We start from the raw sequence: 20494 nt of genomic DNA, 5'->3' as shown, positions 1-20494 counted from the left end.
TCACGGCTACTTAAAATCAAGGGAAATCACTCCCGTGGAGCTTGTAATGACTCTTCGGTCATGTATTCTAAACGTCTGCCAAAAAGAAATATGCAAGATTTAAAATGAAAATTTGAAAATAAACAGTTTGCAACAAAATAAATGAGAGAAGTATGGTGCGTTACTTTTTAATGAGGAAATTCTTTTAAAAACTATTATAAAATTAGAGAGATTTGATGCATAAGAGTTAGTTTCCTTAGGTTAATGGATATAGTGACATCAACCAGTACTATTACAATCATTGATAGTAACAGTGTCCATATGTGCGTTTCCTTTTTATCCCGCTTCTTAGTACATTATTTAAAGCTTTGGTGCGAATATATGTAATATTGGGGTGTTCTTGGAGAATCTTGGGGTGTTTAGAGAGACCGAAGTTCGCAATGATGAGTCGAAGTGGATATTTAATGATGCACGTGAGGAAACATGTCGAATAAAAACCATATCCGTGTGAAGTATATAATGAAAGGTTTATTTACAGTGGAACTCTGATTGTATATATGAAGATATACATTGGGGGAAAACCCAGATAAGTGTGAAGTTTGTAACAGGATGTGGAGTCAAAGAGGAGATCGAATATTGTACATTAGCGCGCCTACTGGAGAAAAACCATTTACATGTGAAGTATGCGATGAAAGCTTTAGTACAAATGGAAGTCTGAATATACATTTGAGGATACATACTGGAGAAAAGCCATTTAAATGTGAAGTATGTGATAAAAGGTTTAGTCAAAGCGGAACTCTGACTATGCACTTGAGGACACATACTGGAGAAAAACCATTTAAGTGTGAAGTTTGTAATAAAATGTTTACTCAAAGTGGAAATCTGAAAAAGCACGTGAGAATACATACTGGAGAAAAGCCATTTACGTGTGAAGTATGTAATAAAATGTTTACTCAAAGCGGAGATCTTATGATTCACATGAGGACACATACTGGAGAAAAACCATATAAGTGTGAAGTGTGTAATAAAAAGTTGACTCGAAGTGGCGATCTATCGATGCACATGAGGACACATACTGGAGAAAAGCCATTTAAGTGTGAAATATGTAATAAAAGATTTAGTAAACGTTTACCTTTGGATATGCACATGAGGACACACACTGGAGAAAAAATGTTTATGTGTGAAGTATGTAATAAGATGTTTAGTGCAAGTGGAAATCTGAAAAAGCATGTGAGGATACATACTGGAGAAAAACAATTTAAATGTGAAGTATGTAATAAAATGTTTCATACAAGTGAAACTCTAATGATTCACATGAGGATACATACTGGAGAAAAACAATTTAAATGTCAGGTATGTAATAAAATATTTCACACAAGTGGGAATCTAACAATTCACATGAGGATCCATACTGGAGATAAACCATTTCAGTGTGAAACATGTAATAAAACGTTTACTGCAAGAGGACATCTAACAATTCACATGAGAATACATACTGGAGAAAAACCATTTAAATGTGAAATATGTAATAAAATGTTTGCTGTGAATGGAAATCTAATGAAACACATGAGAATACATACTGGAGAAAAAACATTTAAATGTGAAGTATGTCATAAAATGTTTCGTTGGAGTGAACATCTAATGACTCACATGAGGATACATACTGGAGAGAAAACATTTAAGTGTTAAGTGTGTACTAAAATATTTAGAATTGGAGATCTAACGATTCATTTGGGAATACATGCTGGAGTAAAGCCATTTAATTGTGAAATATGTGATGAAAGTTTTATTCACAGTGGAAATTTGAATAACCACTTAAGGAGATGTAGAGGGAGAAAAAAAACATTTAAATGTGAAGTATTTGATAAAATGTTTAGTGATTGCAAATGAGAATACATGCTAGAGAAAAAATCATTTAAATGTAAAGTATGAGGACACATTCTTCATTTAAATTCTGAAGTATGCAATAAAATGTTTTGTGGGAGCAAAAGCTAAATAACAATGGAACTCTTAATTTACAGAATAATCACATGTGGAGATGTAATCTACAAACATAGACAAAATCTATTGATATACATAACACCAATCCTCACAAAGAAAACTAAAGATTTATAAAATAAATGTTTCTGTTATATGTTAAAGAAATATATGAATGTACTAAAATTACACAGAATAATGTCATTTAAATGACATAAAATGTACATTAAGCAATATAATACTTCATTTTACGAAAGTGCATATGCAATCATATTATATATGCCTTAGATGAACCTAATGTCAGTGTTGCATTCCTGCAAAAACATCAATCTCCTCAATTAATGATTTTTTATTCAATTTGTTTCATGAATGTTATGGGGTTCTGATCAAAGGATAAAATAATTAGAGAAAGTGCTGAAATAATGCACATTTCAAAATGTTGCAAAGCCAATATCAGAGGCAAACATTCCAGCTTGATAGTGGAACAATTTCTCTGGTGCTTGTTTATCTTTCTTTTTTATATAAAAAATTAGCACACTGAATGATCAACACCATTTATATATGCTTGAATAAATACTCCACCAAACCATTACATCACTTGCATCAAACATTTTAAATAATTGACTGAAATCTGGAGCTGAAAGAACTGGTGCGCCTTTAAGGTATGGCCTTTAATTTGTGAAACATCTTCTGACACTTGCCAGATGAATGAAGCTTAGATTTCTTACTCAACAAACTTGATAGAGGCTCAGAAATTATGGAGAAATGTGAAGAAAATTCATGTGTCCAGCCATACCAAAAATCACATCAGTTGCCATTTACTAGCAGGCATTGGGTAATCAGAGACAACCTTGACCTTAACTTCCACTGGTTTCACTTGAATTTGCCCCACATTATGTCTTAAAAATGTAACAAGCAGGAAAAACTAACTTTTACCTAATTTAACTGTCAAATTTACATCACTAAGCCAATCAAAGAATTTCCAAATGGTCTCCAAGTGATCTTTCCAGCAATCTTTATGGATGATGACATGATCAGTTTGTGCATTACAACTATCTAGACTAGATTCTGTTATGTTCATTAATCACTTTAATACTGACTGAGGATTTCTGGTACCAAATGGCATCACTTTATATTGATAAATTCCATCAGGAGTTACAAATGCCAAATACCTTTTGCTCCTTTTGTAAGTCCTTTTACAATATCAAACTTGTTGGCATATTTTGCTTTTTTAATTTTGTCATTGCTGTTGTGTATATCTATATATTTTGTAACTCCTGGTTTTATCTAATTTATGTGATTTTTATTCTTGGCTGTAAACAGTAGTGATTATCTTTAGTTACATTTTGCAAATGTGACTAGATTCTGTTTTAAAATATTAAAGAATGCAAACGTGTGTAGGATCTATCAATAGATGTGTATGTATGTCTTAACATGTACTAATAAAAGAACTATTTGTAAACATTTTTATGAGATTTGACCTTTTTCCCACTGGACAGATGGTTCAGATGGTATCTTAGAAGAATTAAATTAACTCTTATTGGATGAGTTAGGTCACATGAATAAGTAAATGAGTAGTTGTTGTTGTGGGGTTTAATGCCATTTTCAGCACATGATAGGCTATGCATGGCGGCCAGTATTAATGGTGGTGGAAGAACCCGGGAAAACCCCTGGGAAGAACCACCGATCCATGAGAAGCTACTGGCAAGCTTTCTCACATACCCACATTGGCTGAATCCTAGACTCGAACCCATGCAGACAGAGGTGAGATGGCAGTGATCCATAACGGAGAGCAGTTTAGACCACTCGGACACTAGGGGGCCCCTTAAATGAGTAGTAAGATCTGTCACTTGGGGATATGTTGTGAAATATAATCGTAATAGAAGGTGTTTATAAGGAGAGAACTGAGGAATCAGATCTCATTCCAGTTTTGGAGTCATTCTTATTTGTTGTGTTTCCGTTTTAACATAAAATCTGGAGACTTGTTTTATTATGTACTTAGGTAGTATTTGAGAGGAAAAATATTTGTTTGGATTGTTCAGTGGACATAGAATGTGATATTTTTTGGACTATAATATTATTATGGAATTGTTGTGAATTATTAAAAGGAGTTCTGAACAATCCATTTTGACAACATCACAATTCTTGGCAGACCAGTACATTTCCAGTTCTGAAATGTATATGGAACTTTTCATTCTTTTCAACTTCAGTGTAACTCTTCAGAATTATTTTGTATTCACTTCATAATATACTGTAAGCTCCTCTCACATTTTCATTTATAACCTTGATAATTATTTGTTAAGTGTTAAAATGTTTTAGTTTTGTTTCATTTAGGTACATTGTTTGTGACCATAGATTTGTAATAAAGCAATCATGTACTCTTGGGATTGGAAATTAATTTGATTTTTTTATACTGTTGACTTTTCTACTTTCAGAATGCATTGGGAATGAATTATCGGGTTTGTATTAAAATCTACACAGTGAACTCCAGTTCTTTTCCTTGGCTATACTGAATTTCTTTCTTCAAATTTTCGATGACTGCATGAGAGGATTCATCCTGCAAGGATGATGTTTTACAGCTGTAGAATGCAGAATGTCATCACCATGTTAGATTAAATTTGTTCTATTGGAACATCAGTAAATTAAGTCCTCATACTTGCATAATAGTTCTTTTATGTCACTCTTTTCTTGCGCTTATAGATCTGAATGTTTCTGGTACAGATTTTTTGATATTTATGGATACTGAAGGTTGCTTAAACCAAGCTAAGTCAATCTGCATGCCATCATATACACTGACAGTGTGCTGGACAGGTATAGCTAAAATTGATTAAATGATTGACTTCGCTATCCCTACCAAAACATTCATTGAACATGTTTATATGACAAAGTTATTTAGGGCCTGGGGTGCTGAGTTGTCTAAAGTTATTGCATTTAGCAACCACTGCCATCTGACCTCTTGTCTGCTTGGGTTCTAGTCTCAAGCTTGGCCAATGTGGGTATGTGAGAAAGTTTGCCAGTGGGTCTTCCTGTGGTTTTTCCAGGTTCTTCCTCCATCTGTTGTACCTACTGGCTTTGTATAACCTATCATGTACTAAAAATGGTGTTTAACCCACAACAACAAAAACAATAACAAAAAATTGTTTCTCTTTTCCCCTGCTAGGAGTTTAAAGACACAATTTAAGGTCATTTACTTTCATTTAAATTGTAAAATTTATCTCAAATAGGATACTGTAGTATGAGCATGAGACAGATCTCAATCACCAGGCTGTATCTTGCAATGAGAAATGGCATGAAACCCCCAAACAACAACTAACACCATACTACTGCTTCCTCTCCTTTCTATTTCTGTCATGCCTTAATTTCATTTGACCCGGTGAAGAGTAGTTCTTTTAGAACATCAAAAACATGGTCCATAAGATAAATCATGGAATCATCCTTTGAAAGAAGTTTCTTTTTCAGTAAATGAAATGGTCCACCGACATGTTCAAAACTGTCTTCAAGGGGACTAACACCCAAATGATTCTTGAACTCATTAACTGACATCAAGCAATAGCAAACGAACACCTCCATCACAGTCTTTCCCAGTATCAAAGCAATCTAACATATTCTTCAAGTTTTGATGCAATCTTTCCAGAGCCCTTCACATTCAGGGTGATAGGCAGAAGATTTAAGTCGATGTATACCTAATTGAGGCATAACTTGTAGGAAAGTTCCATACATAAAATTAGTCCCTTGATTAGACTGAACAGATTTGGGAGGGTCAACAAGTGTACAAAACTTTATCAAAGCTTTTACAATAGTTTAAGTTTTAATATTTCTCAGAGGAATTGTCTTTGGAAATCTTGTGGACGCACACATTATGGTCAAAAAGTATTGGTTGCATAACTTGGCCTTAGGCAGTAGCGTACTAAGTATAATTGGCGCCCAGGCAACTATTTTCGGCAATATAATTTTTATCAGCTGTTTCGGGCGCCTCAAAACCTCGGGCTCCCGGGGAAACCGTCCCTTCGCCCCCCCCCCCCCCCCCTCCGTTACGTTAGTACGGTACTGGTCTCAGGCAAGAGACCAAGATGTCTACCATTATTCTGTTAAATGGTCCGTCAAATGCAGGAACATGTTGCGGATGAGTCCTGTGCCTTTCAGGATTGCGTTTCCCTGCCATGTGACACAAGTGACAAGATCTACAGTGCTTCAAAACATCATTTATTTTATCTTAGCTCAATACAAATGATCTAAGATCATGAGATAGGTCTCATTGACTCGTCAGTGGCTGGCTAAGACAATTTCATCTGCTATACTAAAAATGTCTTGACGACATGACTTCGTAATGATAATTGCTAGCTCACTGAGCCCCGGTCGCCGGATGAAACCTCAGCTGGTCTCCAATTTGTTTTCTTCACAAGGACCTCATTTGTTACAAAATAAGACATTGTTACTAGTGTGCCTTTATGTTTGTTAATATCCCACTGAACAAAAAGGAGATCTCAGGATTATCTTGCGTATCCGTCTGGAGTAACGAGAATGACTATTGAAAAAAAGCTGACCGATCAATGTGTTGATTGATCAGTACTAGGAGCAAACGTGATACATGAAAAGACAGAACAATAAATGTGTCAACTAAAGAAATATTCTCTGATCAGCATCACGCTCAAGAGCTCTGTTTTCCATTGCCCTGGTAACAGCACAATTATGATATAAATCGGGGGATTTCATTCTGAACAAAACGAAGTTTGTTAGTTACAAGTGTGTTAACTACAACCTTACTCCAGCTAGGCCATTGCCTAGTAATAAATAAAACCTTCGAAAGGTAAAGAAGTTACTCATGACAGAGTCAGGGGTCATGAGACTAAGTCTGATGCCAGATTAAAACAGTGGAGAGGAATATTAGCAAAGCGTCACTCTCGTAACTGAATAAGAACACTTTCATTTGAAGAAGACATTTCAGAAAAAGGCTAAGTAAGTGATAGTAAAATGTTTGAAAAGTTCACGTGTTCCTTAATATTTTAATAGGAATAGGCCTGGCAAAATCAGCAATACGTGTCATAAAACCTTTTGACATGAACGGTTTATAATTTTCCATAATACAATCAGAATTTGATTTGTTTAATCCAACCAGTGTATTGCTTTCAATTGAAGACCTAAACACTACATCTTTAAAATAAGAATATTAGGAATATATGCCATTATTATTTTGTCTATAATGAAACTTGTAACAATCAGATATTACGTGCCATTTCTTTTTATAGTAAGTGTATCTAGGAATAAATCGGGATTTCTGACCAGTCGTATCAGAAGTTTGATTTCTAAACATGTTATTTTGCCAGAGTAATATTCTGAAGTACACATATGAGGCTGAGATGTTGTGCTTTTTAAAATAAAACCCCCAAAATAATTGCTGAGGAAAATGTGCTGACAAATGAAACTTTGTGAGTCAAGGAATAATCAACGGCTATGCAACATTTTCCAGTTTCCACCTTTAACTAATCAAGATGGGTCTGTCTATTTATTCAATATCTGAACTCTTAAGTTAAGTCCAGCTCCATGAGGTAAACGTAGTCTTGATTAACCTTCTTGGCTGAACACCGCCTGTCAAATATTTATTCATTTTCCCTTGCTAATTCGACATGAGTTTGACCAATTCCTTTTCCAAAACTCCTAAACCATTGTCGATATGCCTCGGTGCCAACTCATAACCGTTCAAGTCATATTCGTTAACTACATCATGTTCGTACCAACAGCGAAGAGACGTCCAATGCTCTCTTGGCGGTTTATAAGTTTTCAGCAATGTTCTCAAAACGAAGATGGTATTTATATTTCATTGAAAAGTGGATACTAACCTAATATTTATCGTAACATCAGATCTTGACATTGTTTGCAAATGAGTAGTGAAGTTCCTAGTTCTGATTCATTTACTATAAATTATGTTTTCATTTCTTCTACTCTGTCTCTCTCTCTCTCTCTCTCTCTCTCTCTCTCTGTATTTCCCACCGTTGTATCATTGCCTCTCCCTTTCCTCTCCTTGTAGTTGTACTTTCTTTTTAATTGACTTCCTCTCTCTCTCTCTCTCTCTCTCTCTTTATTTAGTTCTCTCTCTTTCTTTCTCTCTTTCTCTCTCTGCATTATGTATTTTCCTCTCTTCTCTCTCTCTCTGTATTTGCATTAGCCCATCGTTTCCTGTGGTTGAATTTGCATTCCGATTATTTATTTCTGACGCTGAGGATTTGTCCATTCCAATTCCATCTGGGTTATTGAAATGTAATTCGTTTTCATTTCCTATCAAAACCGAAGACCGACTTGCAAAATCAAACCAAAAGCATTCAAATGAACTTTACTATTCGGTCCATGTGGCCGACGGTTCTGTAGATGCACCTCCCCGATTTACTACAACAATCTCTCAAGACGATTGCTTTTATTGTATGCTATTGACGTGTTAATTTCCAGTGCGAACTGATAAACCGTCCTAAGAGCACATCAGCTCTTCTGCATGTTTGTGTTATTTGCCATTATGTTGACAATACACAATGTTCTCAGGCATATGTGATTCATATAGCATAACATTTTGACATTATATTGTATGAAAGTCATAAAATAAAAACCAGAAATACAAAGATAAACGTTTGAACTAATCAATGCAGCTAGTATTGAACGTTTGCATTTATGATAAAGATACTAATAATAATGCCCTGTGGACAACTTTGGGGTAATTTCTCATTGGCTAGAAGCAGGAAAACATGGAAATTTCTGCATCCTGTACTTTTCCTTTCACACGAATATCTCTGCAATGCAATATTTAGACTGAAAGTGACACTTTATGGTAGGTACATAAATATAGATGGTCTACTGTACTTTGATCACTGTATCAAACAATGTAACAACACACGCATTGGACACTATGTTTCGACATATGATTTTGTCTGTGTAAAATGGTCTGTTTATTCGGAAGGACACTTGTTCTTTAATTTATAATTTGCAAACAAATTATGATCTACTTTTAAACGTTAATGCTTGTTTAGCTTTATTTGGGATTATTTTAGTGCGGAAAACAAATTAAAGGTGCATCTTCTCAGACTGAATGAACGAAATTATTCGTCCATTGTTCTCTCTAAATAATTTAATCTGAAATTAAAATCTATGTGGTAAAAATAATCTCAAGTGGGTAATGATTTGATATTACATTTATGAAAGTCATTAAATAATGCCCAGCTTTTGCTCTCCAAGGCTCTCTATAGCTCTACATTGTTCTACTCATTTAATAGAATTAAGTATTAAATCATTTTATAAAATTCAGTATTAAATCATTTTATGAAATTCAGTATTAAATCATTACCAACTGGAGATAGTCTATATTACAAACAGAACATTTAGAATAATAAAGTTGATGTTATCTATGATGTGTAAACCTTGGACATATTATTTTGATGGGGGGTATCCCAGGGTGCTTTTCCTTTCAGCTTTATGTCAGCAATATTTATGTTTCTGCATGATTTATATGTGACCCCGATACTTGCTAAATTTTTGTTTTATGCCACAAGGTGTGTATATGCCTGTTTATTGGATATGAGTTTGATATGAGCGACAGCACGTTAAATAAAATTAAGTTTGGAATTTCTGTTTGACTTATCCCTATATTACTGTTTAGAGAATTATTATTCCCTACCATTAATATAAAATATCATAGATATATCATGCCAGTAATTAGAATAGTGTGAATATTGCATGCCAATAATATACAGTAGCATGGATATGGCATACCAATAATATACAGTAGCATGGATATGGCATACCAATAATATAAGCTGCTGTTGTGGGGTTGAACGCCATTTTTCAGCACACGATAGGCTACCAATAATATATAATAGCTTTGAATGTGGCATACCAGTAATACATACTAGCATTGCTATGGCATACCAGTAATATATAATAGCATGGATATGGCATGCCAGCAATATGCAATAGCATGCATGTGATGTATCAACAATATATAATAGAATGGATCCTGCATACCAATAATGTATAATAGTATTGATATGGAAGAGCCTTTTCTGGCTGATCTTTCGGTATTTAATATTTTTATGTTTGCTCCATTGATTTGTTTCCACATGACATTATACAGATTATTCACCCATTCTCTAAACTTTTCTCACAGACCAACTTTTTTAAAGGATTGTTTGCGTAAAATTTGGTCAATTCTGGCAAAGGCTTTTGTCTGGTCTGTTGAATACATTGTTCCTTTGTAGTCCATTGTTTCTAACGGATATTGTTGATTTCATTGTTAATGTGTTTATTTTTCTCTTTTTCTTCCAACCTACCCACCCAACAGCAATGATATGTATTGCCAATGTGATCCATAGTTTACGTCATTCTATTGGCAATAATTTTACTTAAAATTCTCTATTCAACTTTTAATAGTGAAGCTGGTCTTGAGATTTTTAAATATGTATATTCTCCTTAATTTTTTATATGTAAGTGTTTAGCTTCCTGTCTCAATGAGGACGAACGATTTCGATTTAAGACAATATTCTGAGGATGAACGATTTCGATTTAAGACAATATTCTGAGGACGAACGATTTCGATTCAAGACAATATTCTGAGGACGAACGATTTCGATTTAAGACAATATTCTGAGGACGAACGATTTCGATTGAAGACAATATTCTGAGGACGAACGATTTCGATTCAAGACATTATTAGCATCAGTATAATTTCTAATATTTCCATTAGTTTTGTTTTAAAGCTATGCCTTATTCTAAATTTCTTTATATTCTGTTTCCAGATATGTCTCTTTAATTAATTAATCTAATTATTATCTCCTCTTTTTTTCTGTTATATTATCATTGCTATTTAATCATGTTACTTTTCTTTCATTTGTTCTTTAATTTTCTTCTCCTTTATAAATATCACTTCCCTTGTTGTAAATATGGTAAAATTGTGTTTCCCTTACTGTAATTATGAGAAAATTTCCCTTCCCTTACTTTAAATCTAGAAAACAATTCCCTGCCTTTTTTGTATATATGGTACACCTATCCCTCCCAATATTATAAATTTGGTACAACTTAACTTCCCTTACTGTAAATGTGGTACAATTTCCCTTCCCTTACTGAAAAGGTAAAATTTAACTTCCCTAATTCTATATATCACACAATTTCTCTTCCCTTATGGTAAATATGACAGTCTTTCCCTTCGCTTACTGTAAATAAGGTAAATTTTCCCTTCCCTTGTAAATGTGGTAAAATGTAACTTCCCTTTTTGTCAATATGGTAACATTTCCCTTCACTTACTGTAGATTTGGTGTTTGTGTTTGTGTGTTCTTTGAATTTATTACGTAGCTTTACAAATGTCAGTAATATCGCTACGATATCTGCAGTGTGGCAGTTTATGGCGATGCCTAGCACAAGGTCATTGTGCCTCAGACATGTAGTATTATTATCAGTCACATTTTCATCAAGCCAACCAGTCCTAACAGCAACCTCTTAACGCAGAGCGCGTAGTAATACAGCTGTTAGTACCATTGTATAAAGTCTTTGGTATGACTCGGCCTAGGGTTGGAAACCGCGCTCTCGCTCATCCGAGGCGGACACTCTAACCACTAAACCACCGGTGCGGTTATAGATTGATGTTCCTAAATTTCGCTTTTTATTTATTTGACAGAAAACGAAATACAGTGTAAGACGATAGGTACATAGCTTCAGCTCACTACAGCCCTTATTTGCATGCTATCGTACATTAATGCAAGTGAATGACGGTTTACTCCTCCCCCCATGTGCTATGTTGACATGCGAGAAATCATAAACATAGATCTATTGGAAACCACACTTTCGTGCAGGGTCAGAGGCTCCAACGACAAAAACATCCCATATCACATGATTCTTGTACATACATTATTTGAATAACATGGTTCTAGCATATAATGTACCCTTCAGATCCATTTCGACTTAATGGAAAAGCAAAACATTTACCTCTAAAATGCTCATGAAACAGTTGATTCAACTTATTGAATCAAGTATTTTAACCTTTGTTTTTGCAAATTTTATAGTCAGTGTATCTCACAGGAGAGAAACTCGTTTCTTAGATGGAGAAATGCATTTTTCCATCAATCGATCTACTTCCCCATCCATACTACTATAAAGAAGATTTCTAAAAAACAATACGATGCATACTAAAGTGTAACATATTTACTCCAATACTTCAAATAATGTTGTCTTAGCTGTTAGGACTCCATCAACCCACCCACACATCCACCAACCCTCAAACATCCCACAATTAAAATGTACAAAAAGATAACAAATCAGAAAACAAATACAATTGCGCAAAGGAGTTAAATCGAACATAAAGAGGAATGACTCTCTCTCTCTCTCTCTCTCTCTCTCTTATATATATATATATATATATATATATATATATATATATATATATATATATATATATATATATATATATATATATATATATATATTGTTATGTATATATGATTTAAATTAACTGTTTGTAAGTTTTAAAAACAATTATTTTAAATTTCATTATCTGTCAAAGTAATGTAATTTTGTTTACTAGGAATTTGGTATTTTCCAGAATTAGTTTGACCTGACTATTTAGTTGAAAACACCTAAAAATAGAACTTTGTATCTTTTGATGACTTAGTTCCTGGCCTTAATTGAGAATCAAGTAATCAACTTCTTTTTGTTTAAATTCAATTTTAATGTGAGAATGATAATAGTGAAATCGGGGCTGTACTGTAATACGTGACCTTAGACATGTGAATACCTTCTAAACTGTTCTGTAATGTGATCACGTGACCCTCAAACGGGTATCTGTTTTGGGCATTATTTGTCTGTATAACCTTTGTCTATAGAGAAATAATCTCAGTTTCGGCTTTTAAATTAAACTGGAAAGTGTTTGTTTGTGACCACTTTGTAGTTCATTTTAAGTTGTATTCAAATTATTTGGATTCTAAAAGATTCATTCTTTTTCCTGGAAATATTTGAGTGCTCATACATAATTCTTGGACAAAGACATTTCTTAAGATTTTATTCGGAATTCAAGCACTGGAATATTATCGTCTGTGGTTCACATTTGGATTTTTCGTCGGGACTCGTTCATATAGAACATTTCATTACTAGGACTTCTAAAATTAATTCGTGGACTATTCTTAGATTTTATTCTTAAAACCGTAAGTTCTTATTTTTTCATTATTACATTGGTTTTTTTTACCTCCAGGAAAATAATTGTTTTGTTAAATTTTTCAAAGCTAGTTGTTTTCACTCTTTCTTTTGTTACGGTTAATTAGAGACTAAATACGTAACTATATATATATATATATATATATATATATATATATATATATATATATATATATATATATAATTAAACAAGTTTCATTTGGACAAATATGCAGTAACGAAATAAATATTGGAGGTATAAGATTTGATACATTATATTGGATTTCATATCCTTGTCTGTATCGACATATTTGGGCCGTCATTAAAGCCTTACTGACACTGTGGCAAGAAATAAAATATCCGGGCCGTCAATACAGCTTTAATGGCATTGTGGCAAGAAGTAAAATATCCGGGCCGTCATTAAAGCGTTATTGACACTGTGGCAAGAAGTAAAATATCCGGACCGTAAATACAGCTTTAATGACACTGTGGCAACGAGTAAAATATCTGGGCCGTCAATACAGCTTTAACGACACTGTGGCAAGAAGTAAATATCCGGACCGTCAATACAGCTTTAATGACACTGTGGCAAGAAGTAAATATCCGGACTAACAATATTTCATGACCGATATTGTCTCAAGAAGTAAAATATCTCGACCATCAATAAAACACGTAATAGAAAACTATTAATTTCAGACAGCAATGCAGTTTGTTTTGCCAAACAAGGTAACAGAGCCAGTGTCAAGATAAATATGTTTTGCATTTGTAAAAGTGTTGACAAAATCAAAGTTTTATAATATAATATATAACTATAATCGATAAAGCAGAGACAGTTTTAAGATTGGATAAAGGACAAATATAAATATAACTTTTAAACATTAGAGCATAGACACTACAGAGTGAGTGTTCAAAAGGTAACTTTCGATTTTCAAATGTTGGCTACACTGACCTCGAGGATAAAAATAGTTCCAGATGGGGAGGGGTTATGAGCTTACTAGAAGACAGATACAATATTTTTGCAGTCGACATGTAGACAAGCTTTCTGAAGGTTCACGAATGAAAATAATATTGTTCTCTCTAGTTTACGATTCCGTCGCTATTCTTTAGTGCATACACTAACTCTATGCATGAAAATATTCGTCAAGAGCACAATAAATATTTCCATTTCTTATCTCTAAATAAAAGAAAATATTACTCTAGACTCCTTGTCAGTAATTGACCCTGATTGTGTGGTACATGAAAAGTTTTTTTAACAAAATCAACTGCACATGCACGCAAACGGTGGTATAACATAGTGGTAGAAAATATATCCCGGATGTAAGCATCGAAATCAAACTGATAATATGCAGAGACTGCGTCTCTCGTCAGATAAGAAATTACGCACTCAACCATCCCACACAACTGCATACAATTTTAAGATGCTTTTTTAACTCCTTGAACCCGCTTCCTTGCGTCAAATTGGCTGGCAGTGGACTAGTCTTGAAAGTAGAACACAGTTGACTTTACTGTATAGGGTACTGAAGGAACAGGCATAAAGTAATGTTTCTTCTGAATATCCATTGCTGGAACGCTGTTTAGGTATTATGGTTTTCTGTTAAGCATGGAATTTGTCAGTCATATCGCTACGATGTTTGCAGTGTGGCAGTTTAGAGTGATGTCTAGAACTAGGGCATCATGCCGCAGACTTGTAACATCATGTTCCACCAGTCAAATTATCCTGTCATCAGGCCAACCAGTCCTAACACTAAGCTCCTAATGTTGGATGCCAAGCGAGGCGGCTGCTAGTACCATTTTTATAAGTCTTAGGTATGACTCGGCAGGGGTTCGAGGTGGACGTTTAAAGCACTAAGCAACAGGAACGGTTGTCACAAGTATGGCGATTGGCTGAGTGAATGTTAAAAAGCTTCAAGCGTGTTTTAAAAAAAAATATTTTGAAAGAATACTCATCCACATGCATTTCATCTCCAACTTTTTTCCGAGCCTCACTTTGGGTAAAATCGCGAGATGTTTTAGAACGGTAATTCCTACCTCTCACGATTATTAATGCAAGCCATTTTGTTGAAATGTGCATCACTGTTGTCCCATGCAGCTCAATCTCTGAAGTCGCGATTGAGTCCAAAAACATAATTCACAAAAGCTATCGAAATATTTTACACTATTTTAATGGTTCTTCTTATCCATTTATTCTAAACTTAAGTAAGAGTGTGATTGGGTTATATGATTAACTGTGAATTGACAATGAAGAACATCTTTTGCAAGCGATTTACGTACTCACCTGTGTGATCTATTTTGGGACAGTATCCAGCTTTTTAATCTACGTAATGACAGTACCAACCTGTATGATATATGTGGGCTCTTGTTACGTCAGCCGTTTGCAATATATAAAGCTGAGGCGGGTCAGTTGCTAAAGCGTAGGTCTCGTTACACAAGAGTTGGGGATATAATACCCGACCAGGTTAGCTGTTTCAGTTTATCTTAGGGGAAAACTTTAGCTGCATCTTCCTTCATCTGCATGATATATTCGATTATGTGTTATACGTGCTGATAAAACCGATTAAGGAAAGGAAGAAAAAATCACAGGGCGGGGCACTTGATAATGACTTGGAACGTTTGGGCTTCGTTTTGGTAGTCTGTATCCCGACAACTTGGCAGATCCATTACATTTGTTAGCATCTATCTTATCACATCATATCTGCTCATACGTTGTTCACCATCCTTAATAATGATAGGAGAAAGCCTAGAAGTATCGTTATTATCATGGGTTTAACGTCACTTTTTAGCAAATGACGGCCAGTGTATTTTTGGTGGAAGAAGAACCCGCGAAAACTCCATGAAGAACCACCAGTGTAAGAGTTGGTACTGACAAGCTTTCACAAGTACCTTCGCCAAGCCCGAGAATCGACCACATGTAGACAGAGGTGAGATGTAAGTGATATGTAAAGGCGGGCACCTTAGACAACTCGGCCGCTAGGGGCTTAGATCATGCACGATTACCCCAGTTAAACATGAAAATAAATTTCAGCCACAGTACATAAAAGCAATGTAGAGTTATACCAAGATTCTCTCCATTGTGTACATCGCAGATTTAAAAACTAAAAAAGAAATATAAAAGACCTTCACCTTACACCTGTCACTGACAGAAATACGTAATATCTGTGGAGCGCACCCAATAAAATATCACAAAAGATAGTCTCGTTCTGTGGGCGAGAAGGATATATGGTTTAAACTCAAAACCTGATAACCATCCCTATATTAGTATGTAACAAGGAAATATGCAAAAAATCAACATGGCATTAAAAAAACTCATAAGAAGAGTGAGACGGTGCACTCTCTGGGAATGTAAAGTGATCACGAATTGGAAGATAATGGGATGAAGTATGGAAATTCTATTTAGTCTGATGACACTGCAGATAATATGAACTGAAACACGTGTTCGCAGTATACCATACATTCGTGTATTCATTTATCATAATACGAACCTATATTGTCGTTAATGTTGATGGATTTGAGTCACGAAGTTTCTTGCGCAGAGTTGGCTCTCCGGTCACAGAGGAAAGAAAATGTATGAGAAGATTATTTAAGTACTGGTGGGAATATATGACTTGCCGCTCGTTCGTAATTCTATTTTCTGTAATAATGAAACATCTATGACATGAAGTACGAACATAATTTTCACAGTGAGATTATTCTGTCAGATAAAATAATCGTAGTCCATAATTTATTTGCGGAGAGTATATTTTTATGAATATATCACAATCACGATGAATGCAATATTTTGATGACGTCCAAACTGAATTATTTACGACATTAAATGATTCAAAAACTGTATGTCAACCAGGAATCCATGACATTGATATCTTAGTGTGCTGACCATGAATCCAACCCTGGCACTGATATCTTAGCATTTTTACTATGAGTCTAACAGTCATATTAACATCTGTGTATGTCAGCCATGTATCTAACTCGGACTTTGATATCAGCGTATGTTTGGCATGAATCTACATCCGATAGTAATAGCTGGGTATTCATCTGTTATTTAACTTTTAGAATGCTGACCATGAATCTAACTCTGACATTGATGACTGGCATTGCTGACCATGAATCTAACATTGATATCTGAGCGTGTTGACCATGCATCTAACTCTGACTTTGATATATGATCGTGTTGAATATGAATCTGACATTGATATATGGATGATTGACCATGAACCTAATTTCGACATTCATATCTGGTCGTGTTGACAGTGAATCTAAATCTGGCATTGATATATGGGTATGTTGGCCATGATTCTATGTTAATGATATATGGTTATGTTGTCTGTTAATATAACTGTGTCACTTATACCTGAGTGTATTGATATGAATCTAACTCTATCATTAATATCAGAGTATGTTGACCATTAATCTGGCTCTGTCATTGATATCGAGTATGTTGACCATCAAACTAAGTCTGCCATGGATATTTAAGTATGTTGATCATACATAGGACCCTGATATTGATATCTGAGTATGTTGTCCATGAATCAAACTCTGACATTATATCGGAATATGTTTGCATTAATCTGACTCTGACATTGATATCTAGGTATGTTGATTATGATCTAACTCTGACATTTATATCTAGGTACGCTGATGATGAATCTGACTCTGACATTGATATCTAGGTATGTTGATTATGATCTAACTCTGACATTTATATCTAGGTACGCTGATGATGAATCTGACTCTGACATTGATATCTAGGTATGTTGATTATGATCTAACTCTGACATTGATATCTAGGTACGGTGATGATGAATCTGACTCTGACATTTATATCTAGGTATGTTGATTATGATCTAACTCTGACATTGATATCTAGGTACGGTGATGATGAATCTGACTCTGACATTTATATCTAGGTATGTTGATTATGATCTAACTCTGACATTGATATCTAGGTATGTTGATCATGATCTAACTCTGACATTGATATCTAGGTACGCTGATGATGAATCTGACTCTGACATTTATATCTAGGTATGTTGATTATGATCTAACTCTGACATTGATATCTAGGTACGATGATGATAACTCTAACTCTGACATTAATATGATCGTGTGTTGGTCATGAATTTTATTTTGACAGTAATAGTTGAGTGTATGCACCGTACATCAAACCTTCACCCTGATATCTCAGTGCGTTGACATTGAATCTAGCGTTGATATAGGTACCTGAAAAAAATGTAATGTTTGATTCGTTATGAAAGATAATGAAATTATTAGAGAGACATTTTTTCTTGGAAAATAATGAGCAAATAAATTCCCATTAATAAGAGTTTCTGAACAAAGGGAAACCACTCATTATAGCAATTGTGTTGTTTTAGCTATGGACACAGTAAAGGAGCGGGTCTATTTAATTTTCTTGAAATATCCGAGATTTTTGACTTATAGAAAAATGAACAAACCTCTATGAATTTTCTATACCAATTATTCGTTTGTCGCTTGATATGATTTCATTTTTCTCGTGTCTTGTTTATCAAGTATTAAGCATTCATGTTTGAAAATGATTGCACAGTGCTACGAATTAAGCATTCATGTTTGAAAATGATTGCACAGTGCTACGAAGGGATTTTGGAAGAAATATCATATTAGCCATATCTTATTTCTCCCTCTGTCCTATATCATTATGCTTCCTCATTTTTCTTGCTGAGTTCATCCGTTTATCTCTCTCTCTCTCTCTCTCTCTCTCTCTCTCTCTCTCTCTCTCTCTCTCTATATATATATATATATATATATATATATATATATATATATCAACTTACCCACCGATTAGGATATTTATCAGATAAAAACTCTATTTTTGCACGAAGCTTTGAATCTGCATGATTCTGGCATTCAAGCAATACTTAAGAAACATGAAAAATACAAGGTTTAACTCCGCGCATTTACTCATCTTATTGGAACTTTAGCAAGATGAAACCAAAGAATTCCCATATTACGTTTTAAAACTCTAAGTTTTTAGGCTAATTGTTAAAATCAGTATGCCTATTTAACTGATTGTGTACATTATATTGGAGGAATCTACATATATTATGAACTTATGAGAGAGTGACAGGTGTAAGGTGAATTCTTTTGAATTTGCAACATGTACAATGTTGAGAATGTTGACATACCTCTATGTTACTTTCACGCACTGATAATTTTAGTTATTAATACAGGGAAACGAATTGGGCCAGACTAGACAATAGCAGTTTCTAAAAATGCAATGAATGAATTGCCAAATATATAAAATGAAAAAAAAAAGAAAATGACCAAACGGAGCTAACAGTTTTTCACAGATGCAAATCTGATATAAGGCCAAGTTGTATACTCATGTAACCCAAATTCCGCCCATTAATCGTACAGCAAAGCTCAAGGGAATTAAACGTTATAGTAACAATAATTGGTATATGCAGGGTATTTCTAGATGGCCAGTATAACGAGTGAAAACAAATGGGAAATTTATTTTCTTTAAAAATCTAGCCCTGTGCAAGCAAAATACGAAATTCTAGAGCTCCGTGTATAAACCTGTTCAACGCCGATATTGTTTAACAAACATATTTACATGCAAATGCGCTTGTATCATTGCCAGACATTATTTATGGTGAACCTGACTGTTTTATAAACAAATTTAATGGTGCACCTGACTGTTTTATAAACAAATTTAATTCTGCATCCACGAGACTGATACAAATATCCATTAAGAAAATAAAATACACACGAGGGGTCAAAACGCTTCATACTTTTGAATATCTGTAATAAAACAAAGCCTAAGAATATTATTCCCATGACCGGTCAAGTCAACGGCAGTTCATAGCAAAATAAGTTTATGCGCCCAACCCCAAATGTATACCTACATTTTTCACTTCCTAAGGTGATTTCTGAAACTAAGTACTCCTCGCAGGGCAGAAGCAAGAAGTTTGCCTAGCTGATAATTCTGAGGAAAAAAAATCATTGCGTGTTAAAGAGCATGATGCAGTTCAAAATAGTTGACATCCAAGCAGCGATTGAAATAATCTACCGACCTTGAACCGACATATATATTGCTATGGATGGCTAGCTCTTCTTCCCCAGCTGACTATTGGTATTTAACTGTCGCCATACTGCAAAATAACTATTGAAGCTGCACATGCCGTACATCAGTTCCAAGAACAGCACTATCCGGAAAGACCAGACCAGTTCCAAGAACAGCATTATCCGGAAAGACCAGACCAATTCCAAGAACAGCACTGTCCTGAAAGACCAGATCAATTTCAAGAACAATGCAATCCGGAAACACCTAATTCACAATTGTTATTGAAAAGTCACATCGTAGGCTTAAGTTAAAATATTTAATAGGGGACAATTTCAAAGACAAATC

At 34.5% G+C, this 20494-nt stretch overlaps 1 protein-coding gene across 1 annotated transcript; it reads left to right on the top strand.

The window, feature by feature from the left end:
- The first annotated feature begins 282 nt into the window (after nucleotides 1–282).
- On the top strand, nucleotides 283–4300 carry LOC149783856 (uncharacterized). Its single transcript, XM_089932065.1, has one exon. The coding sequence runs from the start codon at nucleotides 589–591 to the stop codon at nucleotides 1666–1668; it is 1080 nt and encodes a 359-aa protein (XP_089788191.1). The 5' UTR covers nucleotides 283–588; the 3' UTR covers nucleotides 1669–4300.
- The last annotated feature ends 16194 nt before the right edge of the window (nucleotides 4301–20494 follow it).

The sequence above is a fragment of the Sinohyriopsis cumingii genome, chromosome 14 (assembly GCF_028554795.1).
Source record: "Sinohyriopsis cumingii isolate HCF-2022 chromosome 14, ASM2855479v2, whole genome shotgun sequence".
In the NCBI taxonomy this organism is placed as follows: domain Eukaryota; kingdom Metazoa; phylum Mollusca; class Bivalvia; order Unionida; family Unionidae; genus Sinohyriopsis; species Sinohyriopsis cumingii.
Note: the sequence above shows the minus strand (reverse complement) of the source record. Positions and strands in the feature narration are given on the sequence as shown.